General features: G+C 35.4%; 1 protein-coding gene across 1 annotated transcript in view; it reads left to right on the top strand.

Annotated features, from left to right (window-relative positions):
- The window catches only part of POLA1 (DNA polymerase alpha 1, catalytic subunit), a 345,771-nt gene that overhangs the window by 250,882 nt on the left and 75,907 nt on the right, over window positions 1–18,982 (top strand). Inside the window, exon 36 of the mRNA XM_007493400.3 lies at window positions 3,053–3,149. Coding sequence (XP_007493462.1) covers window positions 3,053–3,149 — 97 coding nt within the window. The remainder of the gene's footprint in view (window positions 1–3,052; window positions 3,150–18,982) is intronic.

Genomic DNA, 18,982 nt, shown 5'->3' on the forward strand with positions numbered 1-18,982 from the left:
CTTCTTTAATTTTATTTTGGGGGAGTTATTCTTATTCCCCTGTTAAAGCTGTGGGTAACAATCTTGAATGCAGACCATACTTATACAATAGCTGTTATAACTCAGCCTTGTCCTTTCTAAATCACAATCAGTTGCTTTGGTACATGATGTTCAAGTTGTAAAGGGATACTGAAAGAAGCCTGGGCACTTTGGTGAATGCAATTTTAAAGGCAAGAGTAAGAAATCGAACATTTTAAACCAATAAGTGAAAGCTAAGAGAGAGAGAGAGAAATGTTAAAATATCATCTTATTTTCTTGAAGTATTTTCCATCCAATCTTGTGCAGTCAAAATGAGCATTTAAGTGGGGGAAAAAAAACCCTAGCTGAAGATCTCACAGAAGACTGGAGGGTGTCAGGTTTTCTTGATTAGAAGAATTTATCATCAAAGCCAAAAGAGAAAAGATCATGAAGATCAAAAAGGAAAAAAAAAAGTCCTAGAAGTGATCGCAAATTAATGGTACAAAATCAAGAAAACAAAAGTAAATGCTGTTCTTGTAGTTCATTTCAATTTAAGGTACATTTTTCTCAGTTTCATGTGTTCTTTAGACCCATTTAATTGTATTTGACATTGAAAATCTAATAAGGCCTTTTGTTTTCAACCAGTTTGCTAATTGCAAAATATGGCAGGAAGCAAAAGGGCAAGAGGTGTTGGTATATATTTTTTAAATATATAACTTCTTTTTTTAAATTACTTTTTTTCTATTTTCCTTATCCATTTAGGCAGTGACTTTCAATTAGCCTGTCTACTAATATCAGGTCACTAAACTCCATAGCTGACGCTTTATTCCTTCATGTGGGTTGTCACTCGTTTGCTTCAGTTGGCTGGCAAAGGTGGTTGTATATCCATTACTAGCAACACAGCACTTTGCATTTCTGAATTGACAAGCAGCTATATTGACCCAGCGCTTATTATGGGTCAACAGCTGCGTTAACCAGCGGAAGGACTGAGGGGCAATTAAAATGAATTGGCAAAAATATATCTTCCTAATTTACTCCAATTTGTTATTTATGCTAACATTGTATGGCTTCTATGGTGACACTAAACAGAATGGACCCAATAATGGCAATTAACATAAAAATATAATGGCTAATCAAATTGACAGCAACTGTTTCTCATCATCTCGACACACAATACATTATCAAAACAAACTATTATGAAGGAGGTAATTTCAGTGTTCTATTCAACCTGCTGCATGTGTGCAGTCAGGGAGATGTGTACCAGCAATTACTGCTGAATCTAAAAAACTAAACAAATAACTTAATCGCTGTCGTCCTCCTTTTTTTTTCCCCCAGGAAGCAGTAATCAGGATCTGCTAAAAATAACTGGGGTATAATAGTATAATGATGATGCATATCGTAGAATAGCTACCAAGAAATAAAATAGGCTTCTAGGTGTCTACTTTTTTAAAAATAGGTTCAGGTGAAGAAAAAGAGCCCAGTGTTAGGAATACACATGAAAAGACAATAGCCTTAGCTGATGAATAGCTTCGTATGGATTTACTTGTACAACCTAATATTTATAGCATAGTTTGCAATATCCAGAGAAGTTTAACATCTACTGGATTTAGTAACAAGTTTCACACAAGAGGAGGCAGGAAAGGAAATGAGTATTATTAGAAATTAGATTTGGGTTACTTCTCTTGCCAGTTCAGATGGCTAAATACATAAGCCAACAAGGATTCTTGTCCAAATCAGTTTAAATTATCAGCAAGCATTTATTAAGCACGTAATATGCCTACTATATGCCTGATATAGCGCTGAGCACTAGAGTTACAAAGTAAGGCGAAAACAACCCCTGCCCTCAAGGAGCTTAGCTACCATTAAGGCTAGCTTGACTTTGTTGCTACCCAGAGATATCTTTTGTAGCTGTACAAGTCACAAGTAATTAAAATCATGGTTTTCATCAGGTTCCTAGTAATGTTATATATAATCTAAATTAGCACCTATTGGTGCATAATAGAGCATAAAACATCTTTGTTTTATCTTTGGAATTTCTCAGATTCTGTTTGTGATACATGTAATGGGTTCTGTTGCATTGAAAAGAAATAAAAGTATGTCAGGGTGAGATCTTGGACACAGCTCAATGCCTGTCACCATGAGAGTTTACTTCTATTAGAGAAAGAAAGGAAGGAAAGAAAGAAGAGAGTACATACAGATTATTAGGATGGTAATCCTAAGGTAAAATGCCTCGTAGTGTTTGTCATAACATGCTGCTCATATTTTATTTGAATTCAGTATGTGGTGGGTGATTTTTCTTTATATACGTGTGTGGGTACAAACAAGTCTTTAGGTGTGTGAGTACACAGTGGCTTTAAGTAATCTCAGGAATTTCAATGATCAGTGAATAAATTAATGAATCTATCTGGAATCTTCTCCTTTAATCTTTGTGGAGCAAGATTTTCTTACAGTCATATAGCATGAATTACTGAAACTTTTTAGATGGAGAGTGGATGACATTGATCCTTGACTTGGCAGTTCACAATTAGTGAGGGGGGGAAAGTGTACATTTATGATTGGTAGACTGTTACCTACATTTGTTCTATGATCCTGAAATTTTCACCAATGAAACAGTTCCCAAGAAGGCAAACTCATGTTTTTGACACATGAAATTATACTAACAGTAGCACATGTTAAACAGTTTTTATAAATGGTTTAACTTCCTAGTTGCCTGGACTGGGCCCCTGTTAGAAAGCATGCCACTTTTCCCAATTAACAGTGCAAATTGTCAAGGGTGCATAGGAATTTGCAATTTGATAAAATCAGTTTTTTGACAGCAGGGGTAATCAGTCTGCAGCTTCGCAAGTAGTAATCTGTGATCGAAGTGGCAGGATTTACTCTGAATTATGAAAGGTATGTATGTTATATGAGGGCAGAGAACCATTAGTATGAATCCCCTCCCCCCTTTTCTTATAGGGTTTAATATAGAAGTTGATATTAGGGAATATACCCTATTAGGCGAGATCTCTTTTTTTCCCCAAATAGTAGTATTCATTTATATTCTGTTCTATTGCAGTATTCCGACAAGTCTCTGTATACCCAGCTGTGCTTTTATCGGTACATGTTTGATTTGGACTCTGCACAGGAGAAACTTATTACCGATCATGAGAAAGGTACGTTAAAATACTGTAATTACCTTTGAGTTTAAAGTGGAAATTTGCATCATAAAGGCCAGACCTACTCTGTCACACTGTTCAAACCAGCATCACACTGCTGTCTAAGAAGCAGGCAGTGAGGGCCTGTATGAACACAGGGATCCCCTGTATGTAGAGGTGGCAGCATAGGAATCCCCATCTTTGGCCCCCACTACATGGCTCCCATTGATTTTTATTGAAGCAGGGCTTAGGGGGAGGAAAAGTATAAAAAAGACTTTTTAAAATGCTATTTTCTGTAATAAAATAAGCATAAGCTCTGTACTCATTGGGCCTAAGAAAACTAGAAATTATCACAAAAGAATAGACATGGAGTGTGTCTGTGCTGTTCACTAAAAGCTTGGGTTCATTTTGAAAGAGAGGGGTGGGTTGCAGTTTCGACATTCTATAAGAATATATATGTACCACATCTCAAATGCTCAAAAGACTGCCCACAGCACGCTGCTAAGGGCCTTACCTTACAGAAGAGTCACCAGCCCTGTGGGATTTAATTTTTTTTTTTAAGCTTTGTTATATAACTTAAAGTATTTCAAAATGTCATGTCAAGTGTATGGCTTTTCCCCCTCCTACCTTAAAATCACATTGACAACTTTTCCATTGCCCATTTTTCTCATTAGTTACCTACAGTGTGTTTGTTTTGTTTGACCCTGAATTTCAATTCATTGTTTTGTTGTTTGGTGTTAGAGCTAGAGGAAACTTCCTCTTTACACAGAAGTTGACATACGTATGGTTAGGTTAAATTTCTGGTGTTGCTCTACATTTCATTGTTTGAATTTTTTTTAAAGAAGTCTTTTGAGGTGTAAGACTTTAAACCTCATTAGAGGCAGAGATCATGCCTTTGTTCACACACTGTATGGTAGTTGAATATTAAGAATGAATGATTGTTTGTGATTTTCTAAAATGTTGAGAGCCCTAATCTGACCTACTCCCTGTTAATAAATTAAACCATGGGCAGTTTTATTTTTTCATCTGTGCAGTGGATTACTTTGTACACATTGTAAAATACCATTTATTTGGCAGATTTCAATTCCTGGATGTCAGGTATATTATAACTGATGATAGTATTGGAACATGGACATCATGTTGAAACATAAATGTAGTAGATTTTAAATGGTTTTTTAAATATTTTGGCTAGTATAGTGTTCTGCTTTCTTCATTTATTAGCATTTTGCAAGCTGCCGTCTCCCATTTTTAAATGTTCCTTTGCCTAAGGTAGGGCTAGAATTGGGCAGCTTCCTAGACTACATTTATTGGGATAGGAAGGATCGCAATAAGAGACTTTTTAATAGTGCTTTTTACAAATGCATGTATCTGTAATACTGGAAAATACTACTCCTTCATGGCATTTAGCTGTTTATTTTGTAGTGAGTTGCATGTGTTATAAGCAAAGATCCCATGCCTTGTTTTGTTGTTCAATCTGAGCCTGTCTCATAGGGTAGAATGAGTTCCTTATTCACACTCAGGGGACATGGGTGCAAATACTGTTTCTGTAATGAAAAGAAGTTATCTTACCCATTAGAGCCTCAGTATTCTCATATGTAAAATGATGTGGTTGAACTCAATGATCTCCAAGTCTATAATCCTATCAGCCCAGATGCAGTTTTCAAACCTTGATAAAAATGTATAAAATGCCTAGCCCTGGATCATTCTTGTTCACTCAAGGTTCTTTTATGCCAGCTCAAAAGCCAGGCTAAAAACCTAACTCTTGCCAGTAAGGAAATAATGAGAGTGAAAAAAGGGAGAAAACATTAATAAGGAAATAATGCCAACTCTTCTTTTACTTAGCAGTTTGCGCTAAGAGAAATCAAACCTTCATTCATTTTTTCCCTAGGTTTTTTTTTTCTTTTTTAATTTTTTTTTACATGTCAATACAATTTTTGACAACCATTTTACAGTCCATGTTTTCTCTCTTCCTTCCCTACCCCCTTCCCAAGACAGAAGATAATATGATATAGGTTGGTACTTTTGTTACCATGTAATACTTATTTCTATGTTCATCATGTTGTGAAAGAAGAACATTTCTTATACTAGAGAAAAATTCATGGAGGAAATAAAGTGAAGAATGGTAGCCTTCAATCTGCATTAGGATCCATCAGTTTCTTCTTTAGCAATGAATACCCTTTTTCATCATGAGTCCCTTGAAGTTGTCCTGGATCCTTGCATTATTGATATTTCATTCATTATTTATGTCTTTGGAAATTCAGAGGATTGGGCATCTTCACATTGGTCTTCACAATGGTCACATTATAAGAGTCAGTTTAGTCTATGTGGTTAGGGCATTTTCAAGTTATATAACTTCCTCGATTGTAAAAATCAAAGTATGTTAATGCTTTAGTGATGTCCTTTTTTCCTCTCCTAGTTGATTCTTTAACAGTAAAAGTAAAATCCCTATCTGTCCTTTAATCATTCACTAATGATTTTTCAAGGACTTTATGTGCTTGAAGGACATTGTTTCCTAAGATTATTTGAACTCAATAAGATGAGTCTTCCTGACTTCAGACCAGGCACTCATCCACTGTGACCAGCTGTCCTGTAATTTGTAAGGGAGATTTATTATGTGATTGTATAACATTTTATTGACATCTTGAAATTTTTGGTAATTAAAGAATTGAGCTTGAAGTTAAGAAGACCTGAGTTTAAGTTCTACTGTTGACATGTTATTGACACTATTACCTTTGATAAGTCACTTAACCAAATTTAAAAGATGATTTTTAAAAGCATCCTGACATCCATAGGAACTTCAGAGAAAGTACAAAGAAATTAATATAAAATAATAGGAAAATGAAGCATTTGTCCACATATTTTGTGTATTATAGTTGTCCTCTGAATTTAGAAATGTCATTGATATTATGCCTTTGCTAGTCTTCTACCACTTCACTGTGGCTTGAAGATTGTGCTTTTTCAAAGGCTGTACCAACAAATTCTGAAAAGGGCTCTACCATATCAAAAAAAAAAAAAACCCAGTTCCCTGCCACAGATTGTATGTATGTGTCTGTTGTCTGTAGCCCAACCTAGCTAAGCTCAGAGAACCTGCTCATCAGAAGATTGGCCATAAGGTGATGAACCTTTTGGCTTCATCAAAGAAAGAAGACAGCATTGGAAGAGTTGGGATATGGGTCAGTGTCACCTAGCCCACTAAAGCCTCATATTCTTGAAGTGTTCAAATACACTACAATGACCAACTCATTAGCTGTGTGACTCTGGACAAGTCAGTTATTCGTTCCTCAGTTTCCTCATCTACAAAATAAAGGTTTGAAAATGATAGCCTTCTAGGGTTCCTCCTAGCTCCAAGTCTATAATCCTATGATCTTCTGATATCTGTGTCCCTAAAGAATAGCCAAAAAAACTGAGATGTTTTCTTTTCCAGTTACATTACATATGCTATTTGTTTTCTATTATTTGGCTGTGGCCATTGTTTTCAGAATCTGTCACATGCTGATGAATCAATTAACATTGATTTTTTTCCTATACATATTTAAAGACATTAAAAAAAAATAAGAATTATTAGGGATCATCATCCTTTCCTTGGATTATATTGAAGTTTTTTCATGCATTATTTATTGGAATTGAAATAGCCATTTGCATGTTTCTCCATTTTCAAAGAATAAAAGTATCTTCAGTATGGTTCTTTAAAAATTGGTAGAACTGTATGCTTTTAACATGTATAACAAACCATTTCTCAAACATCTATGAACTATACTATAACTACAGTTTGCTAATTAGCTTGCAGGTGTGGGTGTAGGTATATGCGTATATATGTATCTGTATATTAAGATATTTAGTATATTATTTAGTATATTATATAGCCATTTCAAAAATAATCGATGGTACGAAAGGTATCTGTTTCCATTCTTAATATGTGCCAAGAAATATGTTAGGTACTATATTTATTAGAAACTGTGTGTGTATGTGTGTGTGTGTGTTTATGGAACATATATACACATATGTCTCATGGAATATTTAGATTTAGAAACATAAATAATAAATGCTATATATAATGTGTGCTAAATATGTTTAATAGTGCTATTTTTATTAGAAACATATACACATATAGCTTGTATATATAACATTTCTAATAAACGTAATACCGGAAATGGATAGCTTTCTTACCATTGATTATTTTTTTAAATGACTCTCCTAAAGAAACAAAAGTGAAAGAGGACAACTAAGCTAATATTCTTAACACAAGAAATCATACCATCAAATATTCCCAGTACTTTTGCTTTATTTCTTGAAGTCAGCAGGAAACACTCGGCATTCATTTTTCAGCTATCCAAATTACTCTTTTTCTTGCTGAATTTTCACCAGTGATAACACTTGAATTAGTTGATATGTGCTTTTTCATTCTGCTTTCAGGGCATTCTACAAATGCTAACCATCTTCACATATGCCTTTTGTTTTCTTCTTAACTCCTCTGTTTTCCTTCCTCACCTTATGCTGTTTTTCAGGACTCATTTTCTTCCTATACGCCTGAGAAAATACTAAGAACACTGAGAGTGGTGCTTAAGTGCTGTGTTTCCTCTCAGAAGAATTTCTCTAGTTCATATGTTTAGTATGCACACAAAATAGTACGCTTCAATGTTTGGTATGTTTATAAATTGTATTTCTAAATCTAGTCTACCCTCACAGCAGGACACTGTTCCTTATTCATCTTTCTATCTCCTGAAGTACCTAAGCTAGAGTAAGTCCTCTATAAATATGTTTAGAATTAATGTATACATAGCAAATTAACATTTTAAATCCCTGACTTTACATGCTTTAAATATATAAAGGAATAACATGTGGAAGACACATAACATTTTTTCTGAGTTGCTCCTTAGAGTGGACCTACACCTAGCTGATGAAAATGATAGGGAGTCTATGTATAATTAGAATCTGCTCCCCAGAACTCCAGTTCCCAGCATCCCACTTTCGTTCTCATGTTATGTCCTTACTTTTTTGGAGATAAAGTTTCTGGGACCCCACCCCTCTTACTCTTTTTCTCACAGACACCTCTGGGAAAACTTCCCTTTACTCAGGTTTTTACTTTTTGTCTTTTATTTCTTTTACTTCATGTGATTATTAATAAATATTATAAAATATAATACTTGGAGTTATTGGATATTAATTTTAATCTTACACCTACAAATATACTCAGGTCATCCCAACCTTAAAAAAAATCTCACTTGATCCTCCCATTCCCTCATGCTCTGTTCCTCTGTATTTCTCTTTTCACCAACACTCCTAGAAAGTTATCTGCTCTCATTCTCACTTCTTCTCCTCTGACTTCTCAGCCCTTTGAAGTCATGTTTTCTATCTCATCATTCAGCTTAAACTGCTCTCCAGCATTCCTCCTGATCTCTTAATTGCCATATCTAGTGGCCCTTTTTCTGTGCTTGTCTTTCTTTGTTCTTCAGCACCATTTGACAGTGTTGATTACCCTCTCTTTTTGTATTGTCTCTCCTCTAGGTTTTTATTAAAGTGCTTTATCTTGGTTTTCCCATTTATCTGACATTTCTTTCTTGGTCTACTTTTCTAGGTCATCTTTAGTCCATTCCTAACTTTGAATATGTCCAAGGGCTTTCTCATGGGCCTTCTTCCTCCCCATCCCCGCTCCCTTTTCTTGGACCTCTTCAGTTCCTTTGGGTTTGATTATCATCTCTATGCAGATGACTCCTACATCTAAACATCTAGACCGTATCCATTTCCTTAGTTAAGTCCAACATCAACTATCTATTGGATGTTTTAACTAGCTATGCCATACACTTCTCAAACTCAACATGTCCAAGAGAGAATCTGTTCCCACATTATCACCTTTCTTCCAAACCCCTCTATTTCCACTTGAGGGTACCACCAACCTTTCAGTCACTGAGATTTGTAGCCTCAAAGTCATCCTCAACTCTGAATTCTCCCTTATCCCACATATAAATAAATGAGATTGCATTTTGTAAGTACTTTCTATATGTTAAGCACTAAGGGTTAAATAAAAAAGATAGTCCTTGCTCTCAATGATCCCATATTCTAATGAGGGATATGGCTTATATAAAAAGAATTTACTGCCAAAGCCCTATGGTCCAAGAGTCAGCAGGTGAGATGACAGTACCCAGGGGCCTGAACAGCATAATGGCAGGGCCCATCGTAAGCCCCAGAAGATTGTAAGACAGTGGCAGGTCTCAGTGTAAGGAGGCTTGGTGGCATTCCATCTTCCTAAGATGGTGACTACCACCTTATCTAAGTGGTGTGAACAACTATATTGCTCTTCTCACTCAGCCTTTCCGGAATGCTAGCTAGACATCCTCAAACAATTTAGAGCAAGGGATAAAGGGGACCCATGGTGGGAAGAAAAGCATGTCCTGCCCGCCCCCCCCACCCCCCCCAATCTGTTCTTTCCATTTGACTATTCCTATCAGAGTGAAGAGTGATCCATAGTGCTCTCTCTATAATATCTCTAACATCTGACCCATTTTTTCTAATCATGGCCACCACTTTGATTCAGGACTTCATCTCTCCTTGCCTAACTGCTTACACAATATCTTAATGGTTCTTTCTTCCTCAGTTCTCTTACCATTCTGATGCATCCTCCACACCGCTACAGATTTGATCATGTTACTAAATAAATCTCAACAGCTACCCATTACCTCTAGGGCCATATTCAGATTGTTTGTCATTTATAGTCCTTCACAACCTGATTTCAACTTTACAGGCTATGTTATTCTTTTATACTCAACTCCATGGTGGTCCACCCAAATTGACCTTCCTGTTCCTTGCTTGACATTTTGCCTGGTATGTGTACCTTCCTCACTTCTGCCTTTTATAATCCTTGCTACCTCTTTTTTTTTTAATTTTCTTTCATTAATTAATTGATTGATTGATTTTTTTTTAAATTTTCCCCATGGTTCCATGACTCATGTTCCTCCCTCCCTGCTTCAAGAGCTGACAAGCAATTCCACTGGGTTATACATGTATTATCACTCGTGACCTATTTCCATATTATTCTTTTTTATAATAGAGTAATCTTTTAAAACCTAACCCCCACATCCTTACCCATATAAACAAGTGATAAATCATATGTTTTTCTTCTGCATTTCTACTTCCACTATTATCTCTCAATGTGGGTAGCATTCTTTCTCATTATTCTCTCAGGATTGTCCTGGATCATTGCATTGCTATTATTAGTAGCAAAGTGGATCACATTTGATCATCCCACAGTGTTTCAGTTTTTGTGTACAGTATTCTGGTTCTGCTCATTTCACTCTGCTGATGTTCATGGACTGAACTGAGGCTCATGGAGTTCTTTCCAGTTCTTATAGAAATCAAGCAGTTCATCATTCCTTATACCACAATAGTATTCCATTACCATCATACGCCACAATTTGTTCAGCCATTCTTCAGTCAAGGGACACCCCTTTATATTCCAGTTTTTTGTCACCTTAAAAAGCACACCTAGCTTTTATGAATCATTTCCTGATTCCTACGAACTGCTGGTACCATCCCCTCCCCTAAATTGACTGATTTGTATCTACTTTATATTTCTATATACGTGTCTCATGCTATAGAATATAAATTCCTTGAGGACAGGAACAATTTCATTTTTGTTTTGTTTTAAATTTTGAACCAGCACTGTGTCAGGCACACAGTAAACATTTAATACATCCATATTGATTTGATTGAGGTAGATTATAGTTTAATATAAGGGAAATTTTCCTGATTTAAGCTGTCTAAAGCTGGAATGTACTGCCTTGTGAGATAGTCAATTCCATATAGCTGGATGTATTCAGGAAACCAAATTGCCTTGTGGAGCTTTTGCAATGCCATGAATTCTTTAGTTAAAGATAATGTAAAAAGGAGTAAGGTACCTTTAAATTTAGAGAATCAAAAAGTAAATTCCACATTTTAAAACTATTTGATGGTGGTGGTGGTGGGTGGGGTTTTGGTTAGTTGGAAATCTCTACCACATAAGTACTGCTTTGCCCCTGTTTTGTATATATTATAACTTGTTTTAGAGTGGGACAATATTTTGGAGGATCTTGAGCATTTAATTAACATGATTTGATTTATGCATCCTCCCTGCCCAAAATATTCTTCTTTCTCCAAATCATTTCTTTTAGACCCAGCTTTGTTTGGCTTCACAGTAATCATTCTCCTTCTTAATTTTTTTTAACTTTACACCACTTAGAATACTTCTGTTACTTGGTTATACTCTCCATAGCCTCTATTTGCAGTTGACTCAACTGAGAACACTGCTTGAAAAGTAGAAGTCTTGGGGGCAGCTGGGTAGCTCAGTGTGTTGAGAGCTAGGCCTCTAGACCTCTAGGGACGGGAGGTCCTAGGTTCAAATCTGGCCTCAGACACTTCCCAGTTGTGTGACCCTGGGCAAGTCACTTGACCCCCATTGCCTAGCCCTTACCACTCTTCTGCCTTGGAGCCAATACACAGTATTGACTCCAAGACGGAAGGTAAGGGTTTTAAAAAAAAAAAGAAAAGTAGAAGTCTTTTTTCTTTTCCCAGCTCAGTACAAGTTACAGTTCTCAGAAGAAGATGCTGCTAAAACAGTTCACCTCAGAACGAAACACAAATTAAAGTGTAACATGTGTAAAACTTATTTTTCCATTTTTAAGTTGTTACATAGAGAAATTGTCATGCTGAATTTTTAATACTGAGGTTTCCAAGAAAAATATGCATTTATTCAATTTAGTCCATGAGCAGGACACCACCAATGGGCACTGGCATAGTAGTTCATGTGAAAAATGACAGTCTCTACAGTTATGTTACCAAGAACCATTTCATAACTATTATCAGTCTTCCTCAACAAAACACGTTGTAACTGTTGGCATGTGTAGTATTTGCTGTAGAATTTCTATACTCTGAGCACCTTGGCAACATTTCCTTAACAAAGGTCATGTTAATGGATTGTTGTTTTAGTTTTAGTTTGAAACATGGCAACTTGTCTTAGAAAAACACATTTTAAATTATTTGAAAGAGATTTAGTTTTTAAAAGGCAAAAAGTAGCTCTCATCAGTGCTTTTTGTATGTGCTTTCAAACATGAAGGTTTGCAGGCCATTAGTCCCTAATGTGAATTAACCCCATTTGGTATTTTCTCTTTCCTTTAAAATGATAAAGGACTGTTATTCACTTTGGCAAAGTGTTTACTGCATATTCACAGTAACTACATAACATTTTTAAATCTTATTTCTGTGGGACTCTGGCATTATTATTGTAACTGCTCCAGAAAGTACAATGCATAGTATTATTACTACACATACAACATAATGGATCCAAAGGAGACTTTAAAGGAATATAGTAGCTATATATGAAGCAAAATCCATTTATAGGTTGGCAGCAGGTAATGGTTCCATTTGACTTTTCCTGATCCTATGGTGCCTTGGTCTGAATAGGGATAAGTGAACAGTTTTAGGGTGAGAAGAGAATCAGCCCAAATCTTTGCCCAATCATCCAAATTGTCTGTTTAAACATGAAAGGGGGGGAGGGGGTAAAAAAAAAAGGCCTCTACTTTTTTTCACCTAAAATCTTTCCTTTTTGATGATTTCTACTTTCCTTATTTGGTCATTCTTAGCCCTGCTTTTGCTTGTCTTCTTTCTCCTTAATCTACCCCATCACTTTTGCATTATTTAAAAATTCTGTGATTCTTTTGTCTTAGACAAGTATCAGTTTTCAGTGTCCTTCACACAGTAGATGCCTAATAAATGTTTAATTTCAATTTAGAGAATTGAATTATATTGAGAAGTCTGATAGGTTAAGTAAACCCATGGAAGACATCTATCAATCACTGTATGTCATTTTATGTAGCAAGTGCCTCCTGCCAAAGGTAGAGTGGAGGAGTAGGTAATGGGAATTGAATAGATTGAGGAACTTGGGGATTAAGAAATTTGAGGATCATCAGGAAATGGGGAGGAGAGCAAGACTGTTAACCAGGCTTGAAATAATTTCGAAGTGAGGAGAATCTTTGGAGGAGGGGCATAGGTGGTGGGAGAAGAACTGAATGTTGTCATTAAATAACAACCATCTGTGTCTGAATTTGGTGATAAATTTGGATAGTGTGAACCTCAGTGGAGGAGAGATTACTTAGTAAAAGTGTTAGAAAGAGAGTCTGAAAATTACAATGGAGAACAAGGAATATTCACACTTCCACCATTACCAGTAACTTAAGAGACATGAGAGAAAGTGTTACTAATATTGGAAAGGGGGACACAAGAACTGATAATATCATGGAGTCAGGAAGATGGAAGAAATGAGAAAAGGTTTGAGTAAAATGAAATTTATTAATGGAGTAGCCAATCTAGAGGACACATTAAAAGGTTTGGACATTTCTCCAGTGGGATATTTGGTAGTTAGTGGAAAATAGGCTTTAAGTAGGTAAGATCAGGGGAACTCTAGAAGTCATCTTGTTCAACATTTCTCATTTTACAAATAAAGAAACTGAGTCTCAGAGAGGTTAAACAACCCACTCATAGTAATATAGGTGTTTCATAGTGGATCCAAAATTCAAGTTTGGGTCCTCTGGCACCAAAATGAATTGCTTTCTCCACTGTACCAGACTGTTCAAACCAAAGGAAGTATTGTTTGTGCTCTACCCATCATTGGTCAGACCATATTTAGAGGAAAATAAATAGGATGCTGAGGCAACTAGGAAAATTGAAGGAACTGTGGAGAATTAACCATTTCAACTATATATTGTCTTCTGCCTTTATTCCCCTTCTCTATTGTCATATTGCCATTAATGTCCTGCTAGACTTCAACCCTGGATAATTCTAACCATCTTTCTTACTCCCAATAATCTGAGGATTTCATACTGCTATGACAACTGGGTCCTAATTAATTTTATTTAAATTAAGCTGGACCCTCACTACTACATAGAAAGAAAAATGAAATTTTTATTCTTTCTTGACTCTATATTATTCCCTTCAATAATTATTCCAAATCTTTCCCCTCCCTCTCAGGAGATATCTTTGTCTCCTACTTTACTGAGAAAATCAAATCCCTATATTATGATACTCCTTATCTCCTTTCTTCCTTGTTTCTTTCCATCTTCACCCACTCTCTTCCTTTATTCCTTTCTCTGAGGAAGTTAGTCCCTTTCTTTACCAAGTCTATCCTTTCTATGCATTCCTTCCCATTACCTCACATGTCTAAGATCTTGCACTGCTAATATTTCTCCTATCTTTCTCATCCTTAAGTTACCTCAGTCTCCTGGCTCAGTTGACCACCCATCCTTAGGAGTTCTCATTTCATCTTGCCACACTGACTATTTCTCATCTTCTCTCTCTTTCACTTGCCAAAATTCCTAGAATAACCATCATCTAGATTTCTTTCCTCTGCTGTGTCTTACCACCTACTCATTTCCCACCCCACTGTCATCTAATTTCTGACCGCTACAACCCAACTGAAAATTTTCTCTATTAAATTACCAGCAATCTCTTAACTGCTAGTTTGGATAACGTTCTATTCTGTCCTCATGCTCCCTCTTCTCTGCAGTTTATATCCCTTCTTCCATTTTCCTTCTTTTTTTTTTCCTGGATATTTCTATCCACCAGGTTTGTAACATTGGAATTATTTTTTAATCTTCCTGATCCTTGCCCTTCTATATCCATTTAGACATCAAGCCTTTTCAATTATACCTCTACTACATTTCTTTCATACATTATCTTTTCACTTATTTTTGGACACCCTAGCTTGGGTCTTGCTAACTTTCTCAACTTTCCTACTATAATGGCCTCCTAAATAGATGTCAAACTTGAAGACTGCCCTCTAACTTGTCCCTTCTGCAGAATTGCCAAAATAATCTTGATAAAAGGCCTGATAAGCCAAATCACTCTGAAAGCTATAAGTTGATCTTATATACTTAAAAAAGAAAATTGTACATAATAGAAACATAAATTTGTTTTCTTTTTCTACTTTGTATATGCGTTTATGCTTTCTATTTGATATTTAAGTTCAGAATAAAAATATTTTTTAAAAAGAAAAAAAACCTTCCCTGTCACATATTCGAACATGTTCCTTGTTCCAAAACCTTTAGTAGTTCCTCTACAACAAAATAACAACTCATTAGGCATCCCTTATCTTTTAAGCCCCTCCACAGGGTGGATGGATTCCCCTCTTCATTTTCCAGATTGATCATCCTTTTTGCTTCTCAAATTCTATTCCATCCATGATATAGTGGTTAGGCTGCTACATTCAGAATTAGGAAGACCTAGACTTAAAAGTTACTCTTAACATAGTACCAGCCATGTAACCCTGAACAAGTTTATTTGTGTATATATATACATATATATATAAAGTTTGTAAAGTACAGGTATCCTTTTCACATCATGACATGCCCGTTTCAATATATTGGGGGTTGGCTTAAGAAATTAAATGGAAATTTAGGAGGAGGGGGGCTGCAGAAGTTGCAGACAACATTTTAAAACCAGCAGACAACACAGAAGTTTAGAAACTCAGAAATACAAAAGATATATGTATAGTAATGTATAATAGCAACATTTTGGTGTTTAATACCAAAAATATACACAATCTCTTTTTTAAAGTTAAAATAAGTAGAAGGTAAAAGTTCATGAAAAGAATGTGAAAGCCTGCAGGTGACACTCAAAGGCTAGAAATATTATCATGGACCTACATATAGCTTATGACCAAATACTTAACCCAAATCTTATAGTAGCATAAATACTCCATAAAAGAAAAAATAAATAATTCAGACTAATTCTCTGATATGAAGAGAAGGCCAAAAAACGTTATGTGGCTTTTCCAGACCGTGGGGTTTCTGTGCCCCTTAACTCCCCTGATGTAGAGGGGATACCTTTATTTTCCATCTATTTCATTTCATTCTCAGCAGCTCTGTTGAAGTAGGCCCTATTGCTATCTCCACTTTATAGATGAGGAAACTTGAGACTGAAGGAGGATAAGAGACTTACATAGTTAGTTCAATGTCAGGCAAAATTTGATTATCCTCTCTCAGCCTTAGTTTCCTCTATTAAACGAGGTTAATACTACTTCTGTTAATGACAACAAAGTTATTAAGCTCAAATAAAATAATTAAATACTTTACAAACTTCAAAGTGTATAGAGGGAGGGGAGTAGGGGGGTGTGCTATGGATATAATCTTTCATCTCCAATTCACAAAAATGTTACACTCCCTGCCTGGAATACAGTCTTTGCTCACCTTTCCCTCTCAAAGTCCTTCAAATCTGGACTCACAGTGCTACCTCATCCAAGAAGTTTTCTTGATCCCTCCAGGCATTATTGCTTTTTTCCACTTTATTTGTATAGCCATTTTATTTCCCTAGTGGATTATAAATTTCTTTAGCATCTCATTCCCCATCCACCTTAAAACAATGTTTGTTAAATAGAATTAATTACAATCTGCCTGCTCTGGACAGATTGTAGTGCTAGGATCTAAAGAATATTTATAATTTATAGGACAGTTGCTTTCCTAAACAAGTTTTAAGTCTAATATCCATTGTTAACATTTAAAATGATTTCTGTATCGGTGACCGAGAAGACTTTTAATTGCCTGTTTGGCATGGAAAGAATCAAAGAAAGATACTTGGCCTTTTATATTATAAAAAATTTTTGCAAGTAAATGATTTCTCTTAGTAATCTTTTCTACTTCATCATTTATTTTTCATGGGAAACATGATCTCACAACTTTTAGAAAATAAGTTTCTTTATAATGAAAATCACTTTTCAAAGAGTTTTTCAGACAATTCAGTATTGAGATGAAAGGGGAAAGCCAGGTAGCTTTATGATGGAATAATTCTAGCAAAGAATTTAAATATGTGAATGTTACCAGTAGCCTTTCTCTGTCTTTTTAGTAGTCTGTGGTCCAGGCCTGAAGTGTCAGAATTTTCTTCCTGTACAGATTACATGAGGCATAATTTAGCTTATATGTGTTAATTGATTACAAAATATTAAATCCAGTCCTTTTAGTCCTGTTGTGTGGCCTAAATAGTGATGTGGCTAAAGCTAAGGAAAAAAGAATTCAGAAAGAGTTTTTCTGTCTCCTCCCTCTCCCTTTTAATACTCCCTGTTCCAATGAGATATTCAATTTGGTTCAATTTTACGAATACATCAAGCACTTGCTATATGCAGGCACTGTGAAAAGTGCTGGGGATACAAATAAGAAAAAGAAAGGCAACCCCTGCCCTCAAGTTTACGGTTGGATGGGGGAAGAGTAGAGTTGAATCCAAGCTAAACTTCAGATGGAAAGTGGAAAAGATGGAGTTTCCAAGTTGAAATAATGTGTTCTATAAAGGAAATCTTTGAGATGGAGTTTTCCACTCTCCTGTCCTTCAACCAGAGAGTTGGCTATGTGTTGACCTAGTGATCATATAACTCATTCTGGGAGGGGCATATTGTTGGGCCATACAAAAACTAGGGAGACCCAACAGAAGGAATTCCAAAATGGTTTTTGCTCTTATGAGAGCAGAGTATAGTGAAAAAGAACATTTGACTTGGTTAATCAAGTCATTTTCCTTTTTGTGCCGTGTCTTTAAAATGAAAGAAATGAACCACATCTTGTTTCCAGTCCCTTGCAGCTTTAAATCTCCCATCCTGTGCTGATATTAGTGAAATACACTCAGTCAGCACAATTTTAGATTTCAGTATGTTGGCAGGTAGTATAAAGATGCCAAGGAATTGGACTAGAGTCTTTTTTTGAATGGAAAATTGATTCTGTTTCTCATATTTTGTCAGTTTAAAAAATTAATCTACTTTGAAATGTTATTCAACTCCTATTATTATTAAAACTAACTTTTCCTGTGCTATTTTTATGCACATCATAAGAATGGCATTATTTATCTCCTTCCACAGCAGCAGAGAGCCCCTGTCTTACTGCTTTGTTCTTTTCTCTGACACTGCCAATTTTTTAAGTGTTTTTTTTTTCCTAAAGGGAAGTTTAAAGTATAGCAGAAGAAATTGTGTGACAACAATTATAATTTTATGAGAAATTTTTAGAACACTTATCTTTTTGCTTCCTTTGCCCTTCAAAAGTGAGGTACCAGTTTGTTTGACTCCCCTTTCCAGGATCCTATGTAGGCTTTTTAGATATTAGTGCTGAAAAGTTTCTAATTCCAGTAATGTCTTCTTTAAGCCAATGTTTGTAAGTAAATAGACCGTAAGTATATATGAAATCCTTTCAACTTTTTCAGATTGATATAAACAGTCATCTGTTCTCTAGTGAGAAATAATGTCATATTATTGTTCTATCATTTCTATGTAACATACAGGTTTCTTTGGCTTTTTATAGAGAAGGGTTCTGCAGAATCAACTAAGGTGCTGTTATAGTAACATCAAGCAATAATTCTTTAAAGGAGGGAAGATCTTTTGTAAAATATATTGTCGGTTTTTGAGTAGTAAGAATAGAGGGAAAATCCAATGGGATTTTTTTTGATACTTCTTTTATAGTTTCATAACTGATGGGGGGGAACTTAAACAAAAATCTCTCAGCACTTAGACTATAATGTGAGCTAATCACTTCGATATTTTGAAGAAAGGTATTTTTAAACAGTTGAGCTGGTGAATTTACTTTAAAAATGTATTGTGCTTACATAGTGCATGGTTTTATTTCCATGATGTTTTTTACTACATAATTATACATCTTAATTACGTAATTACTATCATAATTATTATGTAATTGCATGTACTTCCACTAATTACGAAATCAGGAAGTGTAATTATCTAGTAAAAACTTTATGAAATTTTATTTCATACACTAAAAATTACTTAAAAGGCTATTACTATGGCCTGATGGTAGTCATCTGTGATTTTGTAGTTAATATGAATCTATTTCTCATCTCAATAC

This window comes from Monodelphis domestica, chromosome 4 (assembly GCF_027887165.1).
Source record: "Monodelphis domestica isolate mMonDom1 chromosome 4, mMonDom1.pri, whole genome shotgun sequence".
NCBI lineage: Eukaryota > Metazoa > Chordata > Mammalia > Didelphimorphia > Didelphidae > Monodelphis > Monodelphis domestica.